We start from the raw sequence: 24,024 nt of genomic DNA, 5'->3' as shown, positions 1-24,024 counted from the left end.
CACAGCACAAGGTCACAATACTAAATAAATCTCATGGAAGACAATTGAATCTGACAATGGCAACAGTTAAGGCAGAATCTGATTTGAAACAGTTCCAAGAGTATCTATTTCTGGTGTTTTGACTAAGATATAGTGGTTTGGTTTTAGAAGTACACAGACCACTAGCCTTGTTTGCAGATGGGATATAGCTGTATTACAATCAACATAAACTTTCTCTGCGGGGGTTGAAAATGTTGGTTTTTATGCTCAAGCTTAAGGAACAGCCAATTTAACACAGAGTTTAGCGTTGATCTGTTCTTTATAACTTGTAATGAATAAATCAGGTGCAGATTATGCATTCCAAATGAAATCATACCTATAATATGTACAAGACGAGAAAAAAGATACACTTCTGTAACGACTCAATGTCTTTGTAATTTTGCAGAAAAAATGCTCTCAAAGAGTGTTGTATGTGTCTGAAGCTTTTGGCTCTGCAAGAATTCTATCCAGTACATTTGATGCACCTACTTGAACTACACCATAAAGCTACCATCCAACTTTGGATGAAAGCTCACGTGACTTGAATCTAAAAAAAATTTTGACAAATACCAGTAACTGACGAGGTTTTAAATGTACTGCTAAGATCACAGTATTACAAGAATGACTCAGATAAACTTGATATGCTTTGTAATCATGATCAGTGATTAAAATCCAGAGAGTGGGGGTACAGACTTCAAACTGGTTCAAGGATAGTAACCCTGACAACACAGATCATCTGAATAATTCAAAATACTATCCTCAAATGCTATCTTTCCTCACACAGACTAACAGTAAATAACACCAAACTTCATGCCATCTTTCAGTCAATACCATCTTCTGATGAAAACCAGTCATGTCTGCTGATACTGCAGATATTACTCCATCATGGTACTTGCACATACAGCCTAAATATATCTCTCTAGTACATGTCAAAATGACTGCACGGACATATATCTTGTACAGACATGCGTGCATTCACACTAGCTTCAATCACAAACACTTCCTAGGAACAAGCATGACAAATGCACCTGATGCACTAGTTCCACTACCCTCCCCTTCCACAACTGAAAAACACCATCAGTTAGCCTTGCCCCTCGCAGGAAGGAACAAAAGCACTGCCTTTTTTTGAGGAAGGCTGGCCTTTTTCAGTAAATCATTCAAAACCCCGGCTATCTTCAATGAAAATAAGGAAACAAGTACATTCTCACAATTGATTGACTTTTGCTTTTATCTGTGGTTCCAGTTTCCCAGTTACTACCTGTTGCCTCCCATGGCTCAGCAACAAAGCCCTCACATAACAGACCCTGGAACTTCTTGCCTTTTTCTTCTCTCCTCCACAGTGCCCGTATCTCCTTCAATCTCAGCAATTAGCAGAAAATGAAATCCAACAGTGCAGACATAATCTCGTATTAATACTCACTGGTTGTACACAATTACATCCAAACAATAGACAACATTGCTGAATGCAATCAAACCATTCACACGCACAGATCCAAAACACAGAGCCAATTTAATTGAGTCTTGGTCGAAATAGCCCTAACAAGTACCCTTTTTGTCCAGTTGCCGACTTACATGTTCGGTAAATCACAAATGGAGTTTATGGATCCATTTAAACCCCCGACTGAAGAAACAATCAGAGATTTTTTTTTTGCGTGTCTTTTCAAAAGCGAACAGAAATAGACACTTAATGATGAAGCAATAGAACCGTCAACTCAAGGAAATCTCATGTTTTCTTAGCAGTTTCTTTTCTACTATTCTTGATCAATGGATTTCAACGCAAACGTGATGATGCTCAAAAGAACCACAACCACGCACTGGGATTGACTGAAACGCCCTGCGCTCTAGCTAAAGTAAATCAAAACTGGCCTATGCACAGCTGAAAAATGGGGAATTTTTTCTGATACCTTTTGAAAGTAAACATGTACTGGTACAGTCATTTGTTTGTGAGGATTTTTTTGTTATCATGCATGATTCAGTGTGAGAATATAGTTTTATGCAACTTCTGTTTAATCCTGGTCCATTATGGCAAGTAGATGATGACTATCAGAGCCTATGAATAATGACACACATTCTAAAACATGACTTGCTGTGTTCTTGAGATGGATCACATCATAGGCACACCTTCATCGGCATGTTTTAGTAACTAAATGTCCAAACTAAATGCTGGAATTCAACCATACAAGGGACGGGCATTTTTCTGATTACCCATATACAGTGAGTAATGAGAAGAACCACTTAAACTGCCACAAGCTTTTACGCTCTACATAATTCAGATAATTTCAACCGTTTTATCTCACCGATACCTGCCTTCTTCTATCAATTTTCACAAAATGAACCAAAAAATGTGTGACTTCATTTAAAAATATCAGTAATATTCATGCTGACTTGCCCTAATGAACAAAATTCTGTGTCAAATATTTTTTTTAAAACAATTCAGTAGCACACCAAAGTCATCTGACAAATGACAACAATTCCCTAAGCAAATACCAATAAAATATGCCTTTATATCTCTCTCATGACTGGATGTATGAATATTTACGAGAGTAAAAATTCACCAGCTTTCAAGATAGGCATATCATGGATAGTGACATTTTTAAAGAACTACTGTATCAAGATGGAGGTATCTTGCATTGCAATATTTGACACCTGCCTCAAAAACAATATGGTATCGCCTTAATGTTATTGGATATATACATGGATTCAAGAACAGAGAAATGGGGGTGTAAGGGTGCTGAGGTGACAATTCATACGGGTGATTTCTTGGAATTAAATTTGTAGCTGTTGCGTGACACCGTTAAAACCGACAGTTTCACTGGTAAATGTTGTGAACTTTCTGATATCCGTGTCGGAATTGAATACCAAAGGGCGGGAGGCAGGATCCTTACAGATAATTCAATATTCAGAGGAAAATCAGCTCAGTTAGACAGATTAATCACTGCACTACAGAATTCCATGAACACACCTACTGTCATACGAGTATGACGTTTGTGTGCAGACCACTCAAAATTCAACGCCCCCCATTAGAGTAATTCATATCCATCATGAGTTCAAGTTCAACACAGAAATACAAAATTTGTTCAGTGAATAAAGAAATACTAACCACAATGATAAATATTTGTAATTTCAGAGAACTGCAAGATGTTTGTAAACAAGGCCCCCCATTCTCTTTGGCCAGTGCATATTTAATTTGAGTGTCGTGTTGGACATCTGTTCAAGCAACATTTCAATGCGTTTTAACAAAAACAGTGCACCGAGACAAAAGCTGGTACTTGTAAAAAGTTGGGTTCTACTTGAGTTGAGCTGAGCAACAACTTTGCGATATTAAAAAGCTTTGACAGGCCTACTATCATTCTTCAATTGACAAGTATAAATGGTCTGTGATGCGTCAAGAGAAACACAAAAAATGTGAACACATAATGGATACCCTCCATTTTGCCTTTGTACTTATAGTTCGTAAATACCTTCAGATCATTTTCATGTCATCGATGTGAAGTCAATCTTTTTTCTTCAGATTTTGTGATCATTTCTCAGAAACAAAATTTGCTCACAGACTGTGTACAAATTAATACTCTGTAAATATTCTCCATGGCAACCATCACGAATAGCATCATTTTTGAACAAATTTTTCTTCACAGAAAAGTCACTTGGCATGAGCCTTGCACGTCAAAAGTGGCTCAATTTCAGTGACAGAATAAAATACTGCAACGAACGTCATCACCGTTGAAACATCGATTTGTGTGTGCAGCAAAGATGGCTGCACTTACTGACAAGGTAAATTGCAGTCTAGATCACATATCGCCGATTTTTTTTAATATACAAAACATACATTTTACCTCAAGATCCCAAACAGAAACAAGTATTCATGTCATTTCAAACCCTACTTCAGAAGAAAAACAGTTAGAAAAACAGAATAACACAGAGCAGCTGAGTGAGAACAACGGCGGCCTCCATTTGTTTATAGTCCGGCTGTGTTACTATGGCAACCAACCATTCATGCCATTACTCACACAGGAGGAAACATGGCAGCCATTTTGTGCATAACTTGAATACTTCAAGCTATCTCAACACAAAGACCAGGACAAGCTACCAAATATTTCGGTATCCAATATCTGCCGCACTACTGTAGCAGTAGCTTTCTAAGACAAACATGGGGTAGTACTTCACCGACAAACTCAAATTTTTTCAGACGTAGAAGAAAATAGACAAACTGATTGCCACAGATTAAAATTCAGCTGATGTTTCACAACACCTGTTCTGCTGTTGACAGTTTACATGGTTTGGGATAATTACAGTTTGTGCAATCTTGGATGACTTTTTTTCCCCACCTGATTCTGTCATTTCCAAAGAATGCTTTTCCTGCAAAAATTCCTTAATGCTAGCTAATGAGTTCCTTTATTGGTGTGTTTGCACGCTGGTATCAAATGCCACTCTTGATGATGGTGCACTTCTTGTCAACACAGCAAACACAGAGAAGTGATGTCATATCCACCCTAGCATACACAAACTCTTGTCTTATATTCACTCACATAATGTGACTGATTTGACAACATTTGAGAAAGGACATAAAAATTTCAAGCTTTAGTACACTAATGTGTTTGTGTCAAAATAATAAATTTATCATTAGACAAACACTTTGATAGTTTGTCACTTGATTCTCAGTGCACAGGTTTTGATTCACTATTATTCAATTAATACGTACACAAGACTTTTTATATTTCTTTTCGAGTAATTTTCTCAATTACATATACAAATTTGCTGAAAGTTCACCGATACATCTCAGGGTATGTAATCTTTGCTTACTGTTCATGATCCTAATGTAATTAAATTTGACAATATTTTTTGTGCCGATTACCAAATGTATGCATATCACACAATTTTAAGCAAAAAAGTCTGGTGTCCTTTTTCACAGTGTAATTGAATTATGTAAAAATTGTCCATCTGTTGCCATAGTAATGTGTTGCTAAGGTAACATGATTAAGAAGCTGGAGACCATGAAATGTTATGATAGTCCAGCAAAGCAATGAGAACAGTCATTCGCAGAATCATAATTATCTATGAAAATTAAACAATTACACACTATGCTCTGAATCCAAATATATTTGTATGATTAATTCCTAAAATTTGTTTAATTTTTTGGCATTTTTAAATGAAGTAGGTCACGGTGAAAGAATTTCCTTACATGTATATTAATAAGTCAATAAGGTGCTGGCTACTGGTAATTTTTTTTTGTATTTTTCTTTTCATAAATGAAGCAAACTTTAACGTCTAGAATTTTTCATTTTAACTACACTATCTGTAGGTTTTTGTATGAGATTTGACAAAAATATGTGTGACACACTGAAACTTGTGTACATGTGAGCTATCAGTAGAGGATACTCAGTGAAATTCCCGTTAACGAGATTTTCATATCTTCAAATTGTAATACAATTCAAAGTATATAGTAGTCTTCACAAAAAAGCAATAGTAAGTGGAAGCAATAAAGTCACACAAGGTTGAAAGTTCAAATCTGGTAAAAACATTGCTATATTTGATTTGTTTCATCGATGTCCTATTCGCTTTTGTGCCACATGTTGGCCACACTGGATTAAACCAACACTGCACAAAAATAACAAAAAAATATATTTTAATACAGCACATTTTATCTTAGACCTTCAAGTTCGGAATAAGCACATGTTTGTTGTGGCAGAAAAATTAGTGTGCTTTCTTGTTACAGGTAAATTTCAAGATGTCAGTTATACACCGTCTGTATTGTGTAATTCTTTAACATTTTCATCTAACCAAAAGGAAATTGGCTGCACTACAAGACAACTATGAAAATTCCAAATCCCTGCAAAGGTAAGGTGTGACTGATTGGCAAGATCAGTACATACCGGTATCTCAGATCGGTACATCTAATCTTTTAAACTGGTCCTCCCCTTTTATTTATGAGTGGAATCAACCATACAATTGACACTGGACTGAACTAAAGCATCGCAGGGGTAGCAAGTCTTCAGGTTCATGGTATTATACCAACATGACAGTCAGTAGAGTGAATCACAGAAAGGAATTCCACAAACGCCACACCTAACTGAGTTTACTGTTCCTGATCTGCCGATCAAGAAGTAACTGATACACAAGGCTTTGTTTAAAAAACCCTTTCACTTTAGCGAAAAGCTCATAGTTTTCCAATAAATCACATGAACTTTCTCAGTGTACCAGCGGAGCAACCTTGACACGCATATTTACGGAGCCAATGTGACGGGGAAAAAAGAAATAGGGCAGGATTTATTGAGCAATACGAACACGTCAGTACCGGTATATAAACACAGCTTTTTTGTTGGATCAGGACAATGTACTCAGTAGAGAAGCACACTTGTGTCCACAAAGAGTTCAGGCAACACGGAACAGCAGTTGAATGCTGAAGGCATCGGTGCCAAGTGTTAGCCATGGATGTACATTATGAGTGGTGGATTGCACAATACAAGGTTTAAATGAGAGAAATTGTAGAAAGACAAACAAGGGCATGACCTGGGCAGTAGTGTGTTACTGCGTAGGAGTGGTGAATGACAGAATACAGTACCAGTGAAAAAGAAATGGAAGCAAGAAATGGAAAAAAAGAAAGAAAGAAAGAAAGAGAGGAAACTATGGAAAGGGTCAAAGTATGACAGAAAGATGGAAGGAAAGAACTGAAATCAATGACAGATTGAACAAATGAATGAATAAATTAAACTGATGACCAAGGTCTAACCTCAGAGTATACAGTGAGGCATTAGAAAGTTTTAAATATACTCAATTGTTTCTGAATACACAAAAATGTTGATGTGACTATACAAATGAAACCTACTGAATCATGAGTTTTTGGAGAGTGGGTTCCACCCTTAATCTCCACAGCTTGGTTTATCCCATTGTTTTCAATGCTGTGGATGGATCTTTACAATGAGAAGCGGAGGTGAAGAAGGTTAATGCTGGATGAGTCAGGTGTTACACAATGCTTCAACATCAAAGGATATGATATCTTTTCAACAGGCTGTAACATTGACAGCTGAGTGCCATTGCAGGGAAGAGAAACATGGAACAGGTAGGTCACTCGACAGGAAGCAAAGTAGAATTTGAAAGCACACACTGGGTATGGCAGGCAAAGTGATGACATATTTGTGTATGTTGACATTTCATAGGAGTAAAAGTGAGAATAACCCAACCGTATGACTGGGTAGCTCTATGATTAAGCAAGGTATCAAGTTTTGGAGACAAACTACTAGTAAGGTCAGGTGGTAACTAAGATTGGGGAGAAGAGCAGGAATATTGAATGGTTAATAAAGAGGCAGATGACCTTAAACCAGTAGTTTGTTGGTGGATGTCTGTCTTTTGACATTTAACCCTTTCACCCCCAGTTCCCTGTATACAGGTCCAACTTTACCATAGAAAACAATGGATTTGGGACAAACCACGGTGGTGAAAGGGTTAAGGTAGTATGCACCTCGAAAGTGAAAGACTTAAACTTTTGCTCTAACTTTCCTCAAGGAATCTTTCAATCATTCTCTTTCAAAATCAAGAATAAAAATAGGGGGTCACCGTGTAAATTTTGGTACTAGAGAAACAAAGTACCGAACATTGACCAGTATTTGAAATTCAAAATGGCCGCCTGGTCCTTGTGTTAACTCTATGAGAAAAATAAAAGTTTCCAAATTTCGAAAAACTAAACCGGTGAAAAGTTTTCTTTCACCAAGAGCTTTAAAATGAACCCCCACATGTGGTATATCAGAACAGAATTGTAAAAGTTTGAGAGTCCGAATGTCTGTCCCCGAGGTGCGTTCTACCCTAAGCAGATAGATACATGGAAGTAGATCACTGCAATGGGAAAGGGACCATAGGTTTAATGGATGGATTAGTGCATAAACAGGCCAATGTGTTGGCTGAGTAATTTGAAAGAAAATGTGTAGAAGTTAGCATGTAACCAAGGTAACTGATAATATGTCTGAACTATATTAATATGCATCAACTGAATTAATATGCTTAAGCATGATATCAAAATCTTTCTCATTGAAACCGTTCACACGTCAACTTTAATATCATCCAATAAATAACCATCTTGACCCGAAGAAGCCCTTAATCATCTGGTTTGTTATTTTGATTTCTCTTGAAGTAGTAACATCTGTCGCTGGATTTAGCTTCATCCTTTGAATCCACTGCATTCTCACAGGTCCACAAATCAATAAATATTGGTCACTATGGTGGTGAACAGGTGACAGCCTGCTCAATCACAAACACAATTTTTTTTTTAAGTTTAAAATATCCTCTTTATCTTTAAAATGCCAGTATATCTGCCATGGGACAGGTTTGCTGTAGATCCTTCGTCCTGTTGTAAGTCAATCTTATACAAGAGACTGATACTTGTAAAGTTCCAGAGAGTGCAGATTATGGCCTTTGCTAAAGAACTTTTAACCCTTTGACTGCTGTCATTTTCCCACCAAAATTTTAGTGCAACATTTTACAAATTTTTACAAATTTTCCTGTAATTTTTTGATTGATTTTGGACCATACGGACTGAACATTTCATCGGCTACAGATTTTGATCAAAATTTTGGTAAAATTTTGAAAAATAAAACTTGTCTGGAACTGAAAAGAATTGTCCCCGTTATATTTTACAAAAGGCAACAAAATCAACTTTGGCATGCAAAAGGTTAAGCTGAGATTATGTGGTCTTCTGCAAAAAGAAAATCTTCCGGAACTGCCGAAATGAGTTCATGGATATTGTGAAATCCTGGAAGGATAAATAAATATGCCCTTATTTATGAATGGTCAGAAGCCGAGGCAATACCATCTTCTTCCTGTAGTTATGAATATTAATAGGAAAAGCTTTGGTATTTATAACCTTGTCTTCTGTGAAAAAGTTGGACCTCTATACTTGGAAATGGGACGAAAGTGATTAAAGTCAAATGCAAACTTGAGTTCAGCCATGATGCCAATGAGCTTTGAAGGAATTATTTTGTATTGATGGTTGGGAGCTTCTGTATGAAGTTCAACCAACTTCTCATTACATTTATAACTTTTCAAAATAACCCTACATCCTGATACCTTCACAGAGAAATACCAAGCCTAACACTACAATCAAACATCATGAAAAATAACCAATAAAATCTTTTTGATGGTGCCACATGGTACTGAGGGGCAATATGTTTGATTTCCTTCTGTTATACATGTAAGCCTATGAACTGGTAAACAAAATGACCCTGTTTACAAAGATTTAATCCTCTTCCAGGGAGTGTGGTAAATAACTCTGAAACCATGTCTTGAATCCATGAATATTACTCTGATAAGAGTCTCTCCTCAAACCACCCCTACTCTGAGTAAAATGGAGTAATCTGCCATCATGCAAACATCTGGCTCGAGGTGGATTTTAAAAACTTTGTGGGTGACTAGACATTAGACAAGGAACTAAGAATCATGGGTAGAATTAAATATGATACAGGGAATTATGGGTAGCATTGGAGGCTCATGATCACAACTATTCTCTCTTCACTACAAGATGAAAACATCCTCTTTCTGGCATTTTCAGACACTCATTTGAAAGAAATTATTTTCATCAGAACATTTTGAATCCATCCAAGGTTAAAACCGGTCAAAAATGTTTCTGGCTATGATGATCAAGGCACACATACAGCAACAACACTGGCATCTATGATACATAATTTTTTTTGTAATATGAGTTGCATGCAACAAAAGGTCAAAGTGCAGAGGTCAAAGATGAAAGTTAACATGATTGATTGGCTGGAGAACTTGTGCGAAACCTTATGCACGGTTATTTGAGGTTATTTTTGTGAGTGAACAGAGATGGAATGAAAGGTTAAAAAGTGCAATGTACTACAATGACGACAAATATCAAATTCCATTGTTTTATCAATGTCAAAATGTTTCAGACAACATTTGATACTTCCTTACATGATTCTTCGAGACGATATACCGGTTCGCCATACTCGACAAATTATACACCAGACATCATAACTGACAAACGTATAATCAATAGTTTTCTCCAATTACCGGTGCTTTTCACCCTCAGGTCCAGCGTCTCATATCTGCTGACTTCTGAAAACTGTCTTTGAAAGGCGAGATGCATGACTTCAATTCATTCTCCATTAACCTTCCATGCCGATTCTCTAAAATACCGACATTGTAACTTCCGGACAATGTTTTGCAAAGAGATATACTAATGTTGGTTTTGAAACAGATGAGTTAACCTCTGCTGTGTGAAGATGGACGTGAAACAGACTGACATTATCAATTTTTGAACATAAAGACACGGCAACCTGGCTGTCGATATCTGAACTCACGCTTGGAAATTGAGAGGTTTCAGTGGCCACTGCACAGCAAGGAGTCAATTTTCATAGTTATAGATAGCACTGGGTTAATATTATAGTACCCAATGTGGATAAAAGTAGCAGTCAGTCTTAATAATATCCAGGAGAGTTAAAGTTTCCTACAGGACTTTTATAATAATATGTAAAAGACATCACTGAATCTCTTTCCGTTCAGCTGATATTTAGAAACTATAAATACAACACTCCTGCTTTTCTAACACGCTTCAACCTCAATCCACAAATTTTCCATAAAACCCCTTCAACAGCAACTTAACATTTTGCTTGTAATTATCTTTATCTGCAAATGAAAATACTAATACTTCATTACGATTCTTGCTGAGTAACAACACATAATGATTCTTGCCAAGTGACACAATTTCAAAGCCATCAGAATCTCCTCCAAAGGGATACAGAATTCATTTAAAAGTGGCGTACCCAGACTCATTTTACCTGAAATAATTAGTGTTATTGTCTCTCCTTAATGATGTGTACTTAACACAAGATGCTTGGTTCAGGTCATTGTATTTCTCAACTCAATTGTGACGCTCTGAATATAACAGTACTTGGCTCCATTATCATGCATTCTGCGGATCATTTGCCATGTTCTTGCTTATATTTTTTTAAGGTTATGTAAGTTTGATTTGCTGGAAAGGAGGGGATCTGAAAATGTTACAGGTCCTCTCAGAGAAGAGTGTGACAGTGTGTTTGGCGGCCATCTTTGATACTTCATGGCAACTGCGTGCCTGTAGGTAGATTTTTCACTGAAGTTACTTTGCTGGAATATATTTTTGAAGTTGGTGTACAGTAATTGTTGGGTAATCACAATACTTTCAGTTTCACTGCCAAGGTTTCACACAAGTAAATTTTCTTCAGGGGAGTTCAAGGAACTGAACTGTAACAGGTATAGAATGTTCACCAGAAATGACATTCAGTGTTTTTGGTTTTTTTGACCAAAATTGACTGGGATGGAAAGACATCCACAATCTAACTTTAAAAGTGTTGTAGTTCAACTTTAAAATTGAAACGAACTTGGTAAAATCACATCTGTAAGAAGCACATGTATGGCAGATTTCCACCAACAAAGATAAGTGTTCAGTTTATGCCGGCATCATAAATAATGATAGCATTAAAATTGTAACTCGAGAAGGTGGAGGACGCAATGTCCACAAAGCTGCCAATAATCGTAATTAATTGTGGCCCACCAGTCATTATTTGCAATAAAGAGAGCACTTTGTCACATTGATGTCCTGGTCATCCAAATGTCATGTGTTGCAGTCTGTTGGCTTCAGTGACCTGGGGTCACTAGCTGCTTGTTGGTTTAGTGTTCCTAGACTCCAGTGAAGTGCACTGTTTATCAACACAGCAAGTGAACCATTGACCGGCAACAAGAAATATTGCTACTGGTATGACCATTGGTACAGCTCCCAGAATGCAATGCCATGATAAACTTCATAATGTTAAATGCAGCCAGCCATGCATTCAAACTGGTAACTTTCTGCCTGGCAATTTTTCTCAGAATTTTTTTTATTTGCAATAATTCTTGAAAGATTAATGGAGCCCTGGGCTGCTGAATTCATAACCTCAGGGATTTCAACTTGGATTAAAGGTCAGCAATGCTTGGAGTGCATTGTGGGATATGTCTCAGAATCCACTATGACTTTAAACAATGAACAACAAACACCAACTTCCATGTAAATATTTACGCCTTCCAACCACGTTAGATTTAATTATAGAACTGACTTTTGGCGACTGAAATTCAGACATGTCACTTTACACGATCTTTATGAGCTTTCACTGACATAATATCACAAGTTCAATTTACGCTTTCATAAATTACTTTACCAGTAGCAATAAACAGAACTTCACAAGTAGGACTTCACAAAAGGTCGGAGATCACAAAGAGTCCACCTGGACAAGGACATAATCGAATTGTCGAACCAAGCAAGCAGGAAGACAATGTTTACTTTTGAAGACATACCCCCATCACTGTAAGAAATTACTGACAAACAAACACCAATGACATGTGCTTGTCAGTACAGCTTTTGTAAACAAATCAAAGATTTCCTGAAAATCTGTCTTCTTCACACTAAATAAATGAAGTTTTTATGTCAGCAAAAATTACCATTTAACAAGTTACAATTACAGTCTTGCTGATACAACAATATCTAGTCACTAAAATGGTAATAATTGCATGTTTGTCAAGACAGTTTTTTAAGAAATTGGCAGGAGCAAGGTACAGGAACTGATGTCATCCCTTTGCCAATTGACAATAAGGAGGAAAATCAAGAAGTAGATTGACACTTTGGTACAGAATTTCATTTGTTCTTGTTCAGTCCCTCTAGAATAGGGACTATGGTCCTTGCTAGATTGGCTGTACTGCTACATACATGACAAGAAACAATCTCAAAACTGATGTACTTTTTAGCTTTTATTTGATAACATGGCATTCCGCAAACACAACACAGAATAACAAGTGATTCATTGCCTTTGACATGCGACTGGAATACAGCCAGAAAAGATTACGGTACATTAATTCTGGTTCTGGTCATATGGTTCCATAAAACCCACTACTTCATTATCAATTTGTAGAGGGTAAAAATTTGGCTTCAGCACTGATTTGCTTCTCGGATCAACAGTTTGTGCGATCATCAAGTTGAATTATAAGCACAGGAGATTCACACCAGGGAAGAAGTATGGCTTCCCATTCTTGGCTTCGTCATGTGGGGTCTGGATCACCCACTGTACCTACAACCCGCCGAACAGTATCTGTAGCAAGTCAAAAGTTCTGCTCGGCTCTCGTCAACCTAACTTTGTCTCATCACTCAGGACTATTGCGTGAAATTGATTGACATACCAGTATACGGCACAATAATATGATTGACACATCATTCATGATAATCAGGTGTCCGAGATTATCTCCCATATATTTATTGCAACTACCAATTCTACGCTTGGCTATGATTGACCTTTTTGTGTGCTCTGACAAGAATTAGTAAACTTCCTTTATCTGATTGCAAACATTTCTGTATCATTAAAACAATGACCCACTTTGTGTTTTTTATAGAAGCCCTGACTACTTCAAACCAAATGAGATACGGATGATATCTGATTGATACTCACTTCATTTAGCATGTTTATCTGGATTTGCACTTTTTTATCCCTTCACCTAAAACCACACTAACACCAACAGAGGACAATGACACACTTTTTTGATTTTCTGACAACTAATCATACTGTAATAAAACTATTTTCTTGTTTTTTCCCCCAGAGTCAATTCAACAGAAAACACTGTGCCAAGCACCCATCAAACAAAATTTTGTACCTACTCGAAATCGAAAAATTTAAACTTTTGCTCAAACTTTCATAATTGAAATTTTAAACCATTCCCTTGACAAAGCAAGAATAAAAGGCAAATGTTGGTAATGGAGAAACTAATTACTAAATATTTAATAATAATGTACCCCCTCCAGGACCATAATGGATGAAAGCACCTTTGCACACGAAGCCGAGTACATTATGGAGTGCAAAGTTTGCTTGAGTCTGTTATGGGCCAGGAGGAGGTACACTATTGCTATTATTTTATAGATTTGGCAATTTGAATGAATTTGTAGATGGTAGAAAACATCTGGGGCCATGCCACAATGCTGGATAATTGGGTACATCATCAGTAATAATCTGGGGGGATGACACATCACAAAATTCACTGGTATATTGCACTGGCCAGTGAATTTTAGAAAAACCTATGATAATTACTGATATTTGAAATTTAAAAATGGCCGCCATCCCTGTATTAACTCTATGGGGAAAAAATAAATGTTTTGTTCTCACAAAACTAAGAAGATAAAAATTTTATTCTAGGAGTTTCAAAATTAGCCTCCATACATCATAGAACAGAAAAAGAATCATAAAATTCTTGCACCTGTGGCACATTCTGCCTTATTCTACACTTATTTTCTCATTCATTCCACATTAAACTGGTTTTGCCGCTCAACATGTCATGTGATCAAGGGGTGATGGTGCTATCAGTTGATAACATTGTGTTCTGTTCAAAGTATTTGACTCGTGAGGTAGAATGACACCGTCTGAGTAACATCATCACAACTGAGGCATGGAGACACAGCCTTTCACAAAGTTCAGTGCTCGGCAGTGACAGGAACCAAGATCATTCATAACATAAACGCCATTCTTTTTTACCAAGATAAACACCATATTCTACAAAGCTGAAAGTCACTTCATTTGCTACTAGCCTGCTAAAACTGAACCAGTCACTTATTTTCCTTAAGAAAACAATACATATATTACCTTTCCTTTTGCTCTTGATGAATTGAACATTCCGACCTCTGACCCAATGATAACCTTTTGACCCAAGAGGTCACATTAAGGACACCCGTCCTGTTTAAGCAATGAACTCATTTACTTCTACCTGTGGTCTCACATCACTATTCCATTATGGAAATCAATCATGATGAACACTTTTGTTAATGTTTTGTTATGCATCTCAACCGACCGGAGACATTTCTTAAAGCTGTGACCTTTATAGATTATCAAAATATTTGCATTACAAAGGCATCTCCAGCGGTACAATAACATTTCTGAGGTAAAACAACAACAATCAAATTATAAAAAAACACTTTACTATTTCAATAATTTTCCATAAATCTAAAGTGCTACATTTCTGTGTTGTTTGTATCCCAGTTGCTGTTTTAAACTTTAATACAATTGATAAGTTAGCCGAAAGACATATGAACCAAAAATCCATTTTTTTTAATTTGAGAAAAGATATCTTAGAAATAAACATAAATCCATACATATACATGTGTATATATATATATATATATATATATATATATATATATATATATATATATATATATATATATATATATATATATATATATATATATATATATATATAGTGTTTTTTATATAAGTATCTTGACATGAATACATAATTATTTTAGAAGATACATATACATGCTTATCGTTAACTTTGTCACTGTGATCACTAAGTATGACACATCTTTTGAAATTGCATGGAAGGATCTATACCATTGACTTCTTGTTTACTTATATGGAAATGACACTGATGAGAACTGACCTGGTAATTACTGAAGAAACCTGCACTAACTCAGAAATTTTAATCAAATACACCCATCTGAAATTTTTTTTTAAATGGTTATCTTACTTCATAGTATTTGACAAAATTTCACTGCTGAATCCAATTGCCAAACTAATTTGAATTCTGAATCACTGTCGAGCAAACTCTCAGGACATATTTTACAACACTGCTGCTGAACTTTTCTTGGCAAGTGGCCAGGTGGGTAAGAGGGATCACACAGCCATCAAAGCGTTGATAGCTATCATGTGCCTGTATCAACTGTGCTCTGAAAGTACTCACACACTACTGGTATCAATTTAGCAATTACACAAAATTCTCCAGGGTGCGTTGTTTAATGTTCCAGCAAAGCATTTTCCCCTGTGCCTGCCATCAGTATCAGTATAACTTGGGGGATATTACATTGTTTATAGCATTGTTACCCCAGGTCAGACACAGATTCTAATTCATTTCAAATCATGTGGGTTATGAGTTGTCTTTTATTGACACTTTAAAGGAGTAATCTTACTTCAATTGAATACTGTTTCGAACATTTCACAGTAAATACACAAATTTCAATCTGTTCTGACTGACAAGAATTGCAGAGAAACAAGTAATAGACATCGAAACATTTGCATGATCCAGGAAACATTTATCGCTGTAAGGTCTGTTAGAGGAGATCAGAACAAAATCTATGGCAGAGACAGTGAATAGTAACATAGGTTCATATAAACTGACTGAAAGACTCAAGAAATCAGGGATAATATTGAGACAAAGAGACAGAAACACTTTTATGTATGAATAAAACAGAAGTTGACCTCATACATATGGGAAATTATTGATATATTTGTGATATATTTGGAGTTAGAAATGAAGGCATAATTTCTTAAAAGTTTTCTGTGGTGGCTAGTCCTCTAAACGGGAAAAAAGCTGTAACTTTGGACAAAATTTTCAGAATTGTTATTGTAGAAAACAAGCTCATTTTCTTGGTCTTCTTCCTACAGTATGTAAAGTAATTATTAGCTTTGCATGGGCAATGCACTGTGTGCTGCAATATATGACATCTAATATTTATAAATTATGTCTGGATTAAAATTTGGATCTGAACAATAACATTGGACAGTTTGGTTGACACACAAAGGCAGTGTTCACAAGCTGAACACAGACGCATTTTGACATGAGTTTTGGATTTGGGGAATAGATGAGAATTTAACTACAACGTAAAAACAGAAGAAAAATAATGAGATACACATCACAACTTACAGCTTATGGTGATAACAATGATATTAATGTAATTTTAGTGATGATAGTAGATTTACTAACCAGTGGCAGTGGGAGTACTAATTTGTTTGCACATGCTCAGTGTAAACATGACCAAATACTGCCACAAAAACAGCACAAAATCATGCCATCAATGGGCAAGTTTTCACTCAACATTTAAAACACCGACAAGGAATGCGGGATATGGGAAACGGTGAAAGTTGAAGACATTCAGAAAACAGAAACTGCATTCCGTAATCAAAGCAGATGAACTAACTATCCCGCGACAGTTCATTCCTACAAGACCCAGATGCTCTGAGAACACCACACTGTCAGGATGCAACCAGAGATCCACACATTATTTCACGTGCACACTTCACTTGTTTGGAAGGCACCGCATGAATTACGGCAACTTTTATGGCTTCCTTCTTTAATTTACTACAGAGCCCTGACTAAACATGCACGGTCCAAATGCCATGAAAACAAGCGCTGGTTGAATGCGAAACAAATTATTTCAGATTACGTCTTGCATTTTATAGTAACAAAGATGACAAACAGGCTGGCAAAATCTTTGGTATCTTTACACTGAGGTTCAAGAAGAACCATTGAAAAGTCTCAGACTAGTTAACACATCAAGCCATGAAAGGGCGCAGGGAAGGGACACTTGACTGACATTTCAGAGGTATCTACATCTGCTTCAGTCATAACAATATCTCTTTCTGTTGGAGAAACGTTGCAAAGACAAAGAGGTACAAATGACTTATGTCACACTGGAGTAAATTGATGTGCCAGGGTTCGTAAACGCAGCCAAACACTAACTACATCCATGTTTTACTGAAACTTTCCAGATCACCACAATGCCATGGTACTCTGACCGCAGACTGATCAACAACTGAAGTTTGCTGAGATAAGGATGGCAAACTGAACGTGAATTTTGTTCACAGCTTTGGCAGAAACCAATTCCAGTTACTTTTACAGAGGTTCTATCAACACTAAAGAAAGCATGTGTAACTTCGCTGCTGAACCAGTCATGAAGAAATAAAATTGACCCTCTGCTGCTGTAAGGATCCAAAATGTCCAGAAATATGCTTTAGATAAACTCTGATACAAAATCACTGATTATTTTAATATTTATTGCAAACAGCAAATAAATTGTATGACTGTTCACAGTTTGAGGATAAACAATTCAGTAAAGTTAAGGCAACAAACTAATATTACTGGTTATTATCAGTGCTTCATTGAAAGTACTCTGAACAGAACATGTTATACAATAACACTGCCTGCTAAGACGATAATTTGGCTTTTTTAGATTTTCATGTGGAATTCACTAGCACTACAAAATTGAGGATATCCACAAACAGCTACAAAAATGTCCACAAAGTCTAGTCTACCCATCAAATCCTACCTTCAAACCAGACAATATTTTACCCATATTTCTCCATGTACTCTTTGACCATTTTCATATCCAAACAGCCATAATTGCATGTTTTTGGAATTAAACCTTTCAATATGCCACTTTAACCCATTTAATATGCCCAGTACACAAGTGATAAAGTGCAGTAGTTCTGCAGTGTTGGTGTTGGATTGGTGACAGTTCATATGATTGACAGCAAAGCAAACAGAACATATCACGAAGTCTACACACAGCATAACTATCAAGCATATCAGTGATAAGTAAGCAAAACCAATCACCCTAATTGTCTCATCCTTTTTTCATCTATCATTAATTTCATCCCGAAACCTGATCAATTTTCATTTGTCAGACTATCCTCTATGGAAAAATGACGGAAAATTTACTTAAGACAGACCCAATGGGATGATCTATAATTTCTTGGGAGACACATTGAGCCGACAAATGGTGACGGTTCTCCAGTGCTGGGACCTGTTGGGATTACCTGGCGACTAAAATTCAAAGCGCAGTCGACAATATGGAGCCTTCGACATTTGGACATATTTCTGTGATCCATAGTAGCAAGACTTTTGCTCAAAGGGAAGCCAAAATTAAAGCCAGACAGACCTAGTTCGCCAAAAGTGTAATGCGGAGTTTGAATGAGGCTTGAGAAGAGTATAACTCTGTATCTGACAACATAAAGATTTCTAAACAAGACAGGATCAAGCTAACTTACAGGGTAAGGAATTTCATTACTGGTCTTTGCACTGTGAAGCCTTGCTTAGTGAGGTAATAGCCTTTGTGATTTGATGATGCAGCGTGCCAAAATAATTAGAGCACAGAAAATTTGGATATGACCAAACGAAAGAGTTTTAACCTCAACTGAATAAAGTTTTGCAACCTTTTACATACATCTGTACTCAACACTGATGAAAATCCTACTTTTGCATTTGTTATGGTACTGTTTGTAAGGTGTCTTGTCTAATAAAATAGGAAAAATATCTGAAACAATTTCATAGTTTATTCAAATAATAAATGTGTCAAGTTTTAACTCATTTTTCCCTGTACATTTCAAGGGGATTTTAATGCTTTGTGGAGATTTTTACCAACTGCAATACAATCTCAATTGTTTTTGTTTGTTTGTTTGTTTATTTACTTGATTGCTTGTTAGTGGTTTAGTGAAATAATATCTGAAAACAGAGGACCCTCATCCTACAGCAAACTTTGAAAAAGCTACCATACAGAAATTATCAAAGACATTTTGCTATCTCGTGAATGATTCTCCCATCTCAGCTGCAGAGACTTACCCCGGTTCTCCTAAAGGTTAAGGGTCAAAGGTCAAACCAGTGCACAAGCTGACAATGTTGCCAGTACTCCAACATCGATTTTTCCATGACCAATTGTTGGGGGGAAACAGGGCTATGACATTGTATTTGATTTCATCAGAACATCTTCAAAAGGAAAGTCACACCTGTCTGGCAGCAAGAACATTCGAAAACAAACGGCAACGATGCCTGTTGGATGATGGTGCAGAGACACTGTGAATGCTGCTTGTCAATAGTTTACTGTCTTACACACATTCACAACAAAGTTGACAAAATTTAAACCGAAAGTGCCCATAACTTTTTTGAAGTACTGCCATATCTTTGAAGTAGTTCTATACCTTTGAGCCATGGTTTGGCAGGTCAATGCTTTGGGCAATACTGGATTCATGAACAAGAAAGGTATCTTTTCTTCTCGTTCAGAATGACGGAAGATTATTACCCGAGCCAGACTGTTATGTACCACTTGGAGTGACTGTTAATGGCCAATTCACAGGTGTAGCAGAAGGTTAAAAATACTTCAAACAAACCGCTTGCTTTGACGATTATTATATGGTGCTTGTAACACTACGTTAGACAACGCTTTAAGAATGTGTCGTGCTTTAACTGAAGTGTGGAAGTGCGGTTTCATTCATTTTCTTTGGTAACCATTTCACAAAGTTTGCCAATGAGTAACTTGCTGAAAGTTTTGGCGCCAAAAGTGATGTCCAGTAGACTTTCTGAAAACAAAGGCTTCATCTTGGTAGGTGCACTAGAAGAAATTGTGATAAGTGTCGCTTGGACGCCATATATCTCGCCAGGGTTCATTTCAGTTTGCATGTATAAGCTTAGCTAGTGTGTGGATAGAGCTTGATGATTCGTTCATTATCCATATTGATACACTCTTGTTTCAAGTATCTCCAGCTAACAAGAGTTCAAATAGAAAGTTAATCCTATTTTGCAACATATATGTTATATCAACCAAGATTAAAAATCACTCTGAAGGACTTACAATGGACATATGAACTTTACTTTGAAATGACCATTAAATTCCACCTTGCTGAAATTTTTTGAGTTTTTCAAATGCCAGGTTTAGTTTTAGTTGGTCTTTCTCAAAGTAGTTTAAACTCTGTTGGAAGACTTCTTTATGATTCATTTGTAGTGTTTCAAGAAAATTCTGTGTATGCCAATGGTATCAGCCCTTCAATGAGATCGCTCACAGGTTTTCGCTCCATGGAAAAAACTTGCTTTAGCCTCTGCACAACCCTTTGGCACTCTTTCCTCTCTGTCCAACACATTGGAAACAATGGGGTCAAACCAATGGACAGAGTAAAGAGGGGGTGTCACACACAATACCTTGTAGTGAACTAGGAAGACTGACTCGACAATGATTTAAGTATGTCATACTTCTGAGTCCAAGCCATTGTCCCTATGGACTGATACGCCATTACTGTACTCAGTTCCTTTAGTCCTGTTGCCTAGTAACAAAGCCAAGCTACAAGCTATGCTATGCAGTCGTGCTTTTTATTGTACGCTGCTTTAAAGAATACTTCTGGTCGTTGCCTTTTCAGATGGTGAGGTTTTTTAACACATGTGTTAAATCTTGCTTACTTTGTCTTCATTATGGTCTGTTTTGGCTACCATTGGTTTTTACAACCTTCTTACAAGAGAAGCAGCAGTTTTATATTAGAAAGGTAGCTTCGGATAGCCTAACTACTTACACATACATAACAAGGGGCTTTAAATATAATTCAGTGAGTGATTTATTTGGGAATGGGTTTTAAAAACACAAAAATATCTCTCCAGAAGAGGAAATTCTTACAGTGAGCTGTCACCAAGTTAGCCATACCAATAGCCAGTCATTCACCCCACGCTAGATTTTGACAGCAGTGTGTCTTTTAACCCAGGCTAATCCCATCGTGAAGAAAAGCCAAATGTCTCTGGTATTCAAATTCTTACACTGTAAAACTTTACATCATCTTGTGAAAAGTTGCATGACCCTTTTGTCCTGGTGTAACATAAACAACCCTGCACCGACCATAATTAATGATAATCTCGGCTAATTATTTTCTGTCTGCAAAGTCAGTCAAGGCCACGACACTGGCCTGTTTCAAAACACACTTTCTCATTTTGTTCAGAAACTTGAGAAAGCACCATCCAATAACAGACTTTCTTTCAGAATCGTCCTAAATTCTAATAGCTGTTGAACTTGAAGGCTTGGGTTGAATTTGAAGGCGGGAAAATCACTGCTCAGTGTTATAATGCCACCTGTAGACGGTATAAAATGGTCCAAGGGGAGACAGCTGGAATCTCTCAGAACGACCGTAATCCCTAGATGAATTTCAATTAATTGAATTAAGGCTTTATCAGCACGCTTTGTAGAGCTTAAGATCATCAACTCTACCAATCTGCATATGTATCTGGACTGAACAACGAGCAATGGCAACACCTCTGAGTCTCACTAAACTAATTTGCAAATGACCGAAAATGGTCGCCCATACTGCCATAAAGTTTCTCTACATGCATTTTTGCCCCAGCAATCTTCACACATCGGTGAGACAGTTACACAGAAACCCTGTGCATTATAAACGGTGGTGATTATGCAGTCTAATTTTATTCCTCATGCAAAACAAAGGACAAAACTGCTAACAGTTAAATGCGGGTGAATCTCCAAACTTGGCAATGTACTCTACTTTCTAATGCAATCAGGCGATTTTGATGCTAAAGATGTTTGACATTAGGTCTCATTAAGTTTCCAAAACAAAACAGTTGTAGTTGAGCTGTGACCTGGTTGAGAGAGCACAGATCTGTTTTACATTTGCAAAGAAAACAAGTCAACACGGTAATAGGAAAGGTAATTTGGCGATGATGGACGAAAAGGGAAACACAAGTGTACAAGTCAATGTTGTCGAACCTCAAAAGACACGGATGGTAATTTATCTTGTTTCGTTCACGTAGCCAATTGACGCTGTACTTCCAGTCAAACCACACAATTCACTGAGCGCTCTTTCTTTCAACTGACAAAGATGGGCCCTCCGAGGAACAGGTGCCGCGACTTTGTTAACTGTTGTTAGCCATGGTCCCATTCTGAACAATTATGTGCACAAGACAATTTATATGGTGATCGGGTATCTCGACAGAGAGAATGGCCGAGATTAGCTTTTACATGGCTGCCCCTGTATACGAATTAAATGCGTAAAACAATCGGTCACTGTGGCAGTCGTGGAAACTGTCTGTCTTCTGAAATAAAACACCAACAAAAGGTGGCATTCACATACAATGTTTACAGAGTTCTACATGGGCCAGGAGCTTTCATCTTGATACAATAGACTAAAAGAGAGTTATCAGACTTCCTTTGAGAGGGGATAAATTTTGGTAAATTATGTCCAGTTTGAATGGGCAGCCCTGGGTACAATAGTTTTTCGCTTTCTAGCAATGGTTGCTGCGTTCAGCTTCGAGATGACGGTCCATTGGTGGCGTAAACCATCGACCAAACATACCATTCCACTCTGCAATTCATTACAACGCAAAATAAAGAAATACGAGAAAATACATATTGATCTCGGCGTTCTCTGACGTAAAAAGCGAGTTGACGGTACACAACTGTCCCCTTCCCGTGAAGCTGATTAACTGCTTCACATTTAACAAGAAGTGGCTGACGGCTGAGTTTGAAATTGTATTTTGAGGATATGTCAAGATCAAAGTCCTCTCGCCAAGGCCGACGCTCCAGGGAAACTTTTTAATACGTCAGGTTGAAGTGCTGAACGGCGCGGTACTGCTGTGACTTCGCTAAGGTCACATTGTGTTCCGATCGACCCAAGTTGGTACTGTATGTCATAGCGATGCCAAGTCGATAATTCGGACAGCCGTGGGAATGCGGTCCGATCGGTAACTTCAGTCAGCCCACAGGTAAATTCCGCCGAGCGTTACCAACCACGCTTTAACAAACCAACCAGGACGACACACTGTCAACTTCACTGTAGTCAGCGGGCTTCGGCGATCAGCTGTAACGCTACGTACACAGGAAAATACATTTACACACGCACACACCACTCACCTTGTAACATTCCTTCAAGTTTTTTGCGATCCACGCGAAACCTCTCTTCTATAACGTCTGGATCTCTCTCTTTGAGAAGCTGGGCCTCGTCCATGTTCCCTGACATATTTGGGTCTGTTCTATCGGGGCTAAACTCTCTATGACCGTACACCAATTCCCTCATAGTGTCCTCTACGCCTACACTGTCCGCCATTGCAATTCCCACATACTACTCTGCTAGTGTTATTGTACAGATCACCGCTATGTGCAAGATGTGATAGATACATCCGCCACCACAGGACGCCGTGTGCGCACTCACTTAACTAATTAGCATAATTTAATAATCATCAGCGAAATGTTCTGTATGTACACGTAAACGGATTATCAAGTAAACTGTTAATATTTTGCGATTATTATTGATCCTACTTACTCATTTTAATTGAATTTTCTTTCTGTAGCAAAATTTAGGGCGCACTTTTTTCCCTTGAATGACGATAACCGATATTATTTATATTGAATATATCCTATTGTATTCATGGCGACAAGTTTCGAAATATTGAATATAAAAAATCGATATAAATTTCTCGCTG

The 24,024-nt window shown here is 37.2% G+C and overlaps 1 protein-coding gene across 1 annotated transcript in view; it reads right to left on the bottom strand.

Moving 5' to 3' along the window:
• LOC139122688 (protein bicaudal C homolog 1-like) overlaps positions 1-23,751 on the bottom strand; it is a 112,624-nt gene extending 88,873 nt beyond the window's left edge. Inside the window, exon 1 of the mRNA XM_070688303.1 lies at positions 23,456-23,751. Within this exon, the coding sequence (XP_070544404.1) occupies positions 23,456-23,648 (193 nt within the window). The 5' untranslated portion in view covers positions 23,649-23,751. The remainder of the gene's footprint in view (positions 1-23,455) is intronic.
• Between the last annotated feature and the right edge of the window lie 273 nt (positions 23,752-24,024).

Source organism: Ptychodera flava, chromosome 22 (genome assembly GCF_041260155.1).
Source record: "Ptychodera flava strain L36383 chromosome 22, AS_Pfla_20210202, whole genome shotgun sequence".
In the NCBI taxonomy this organism is placed as follows: Eukaryota; Metazoa; Hemichordata; class Enteropneusta; family Ptychoderidae; genus Ptychodera; species Ptychodera flava.
This window is presented reverse-complemented; position numbering and strand designations above follow the sequence as displayed.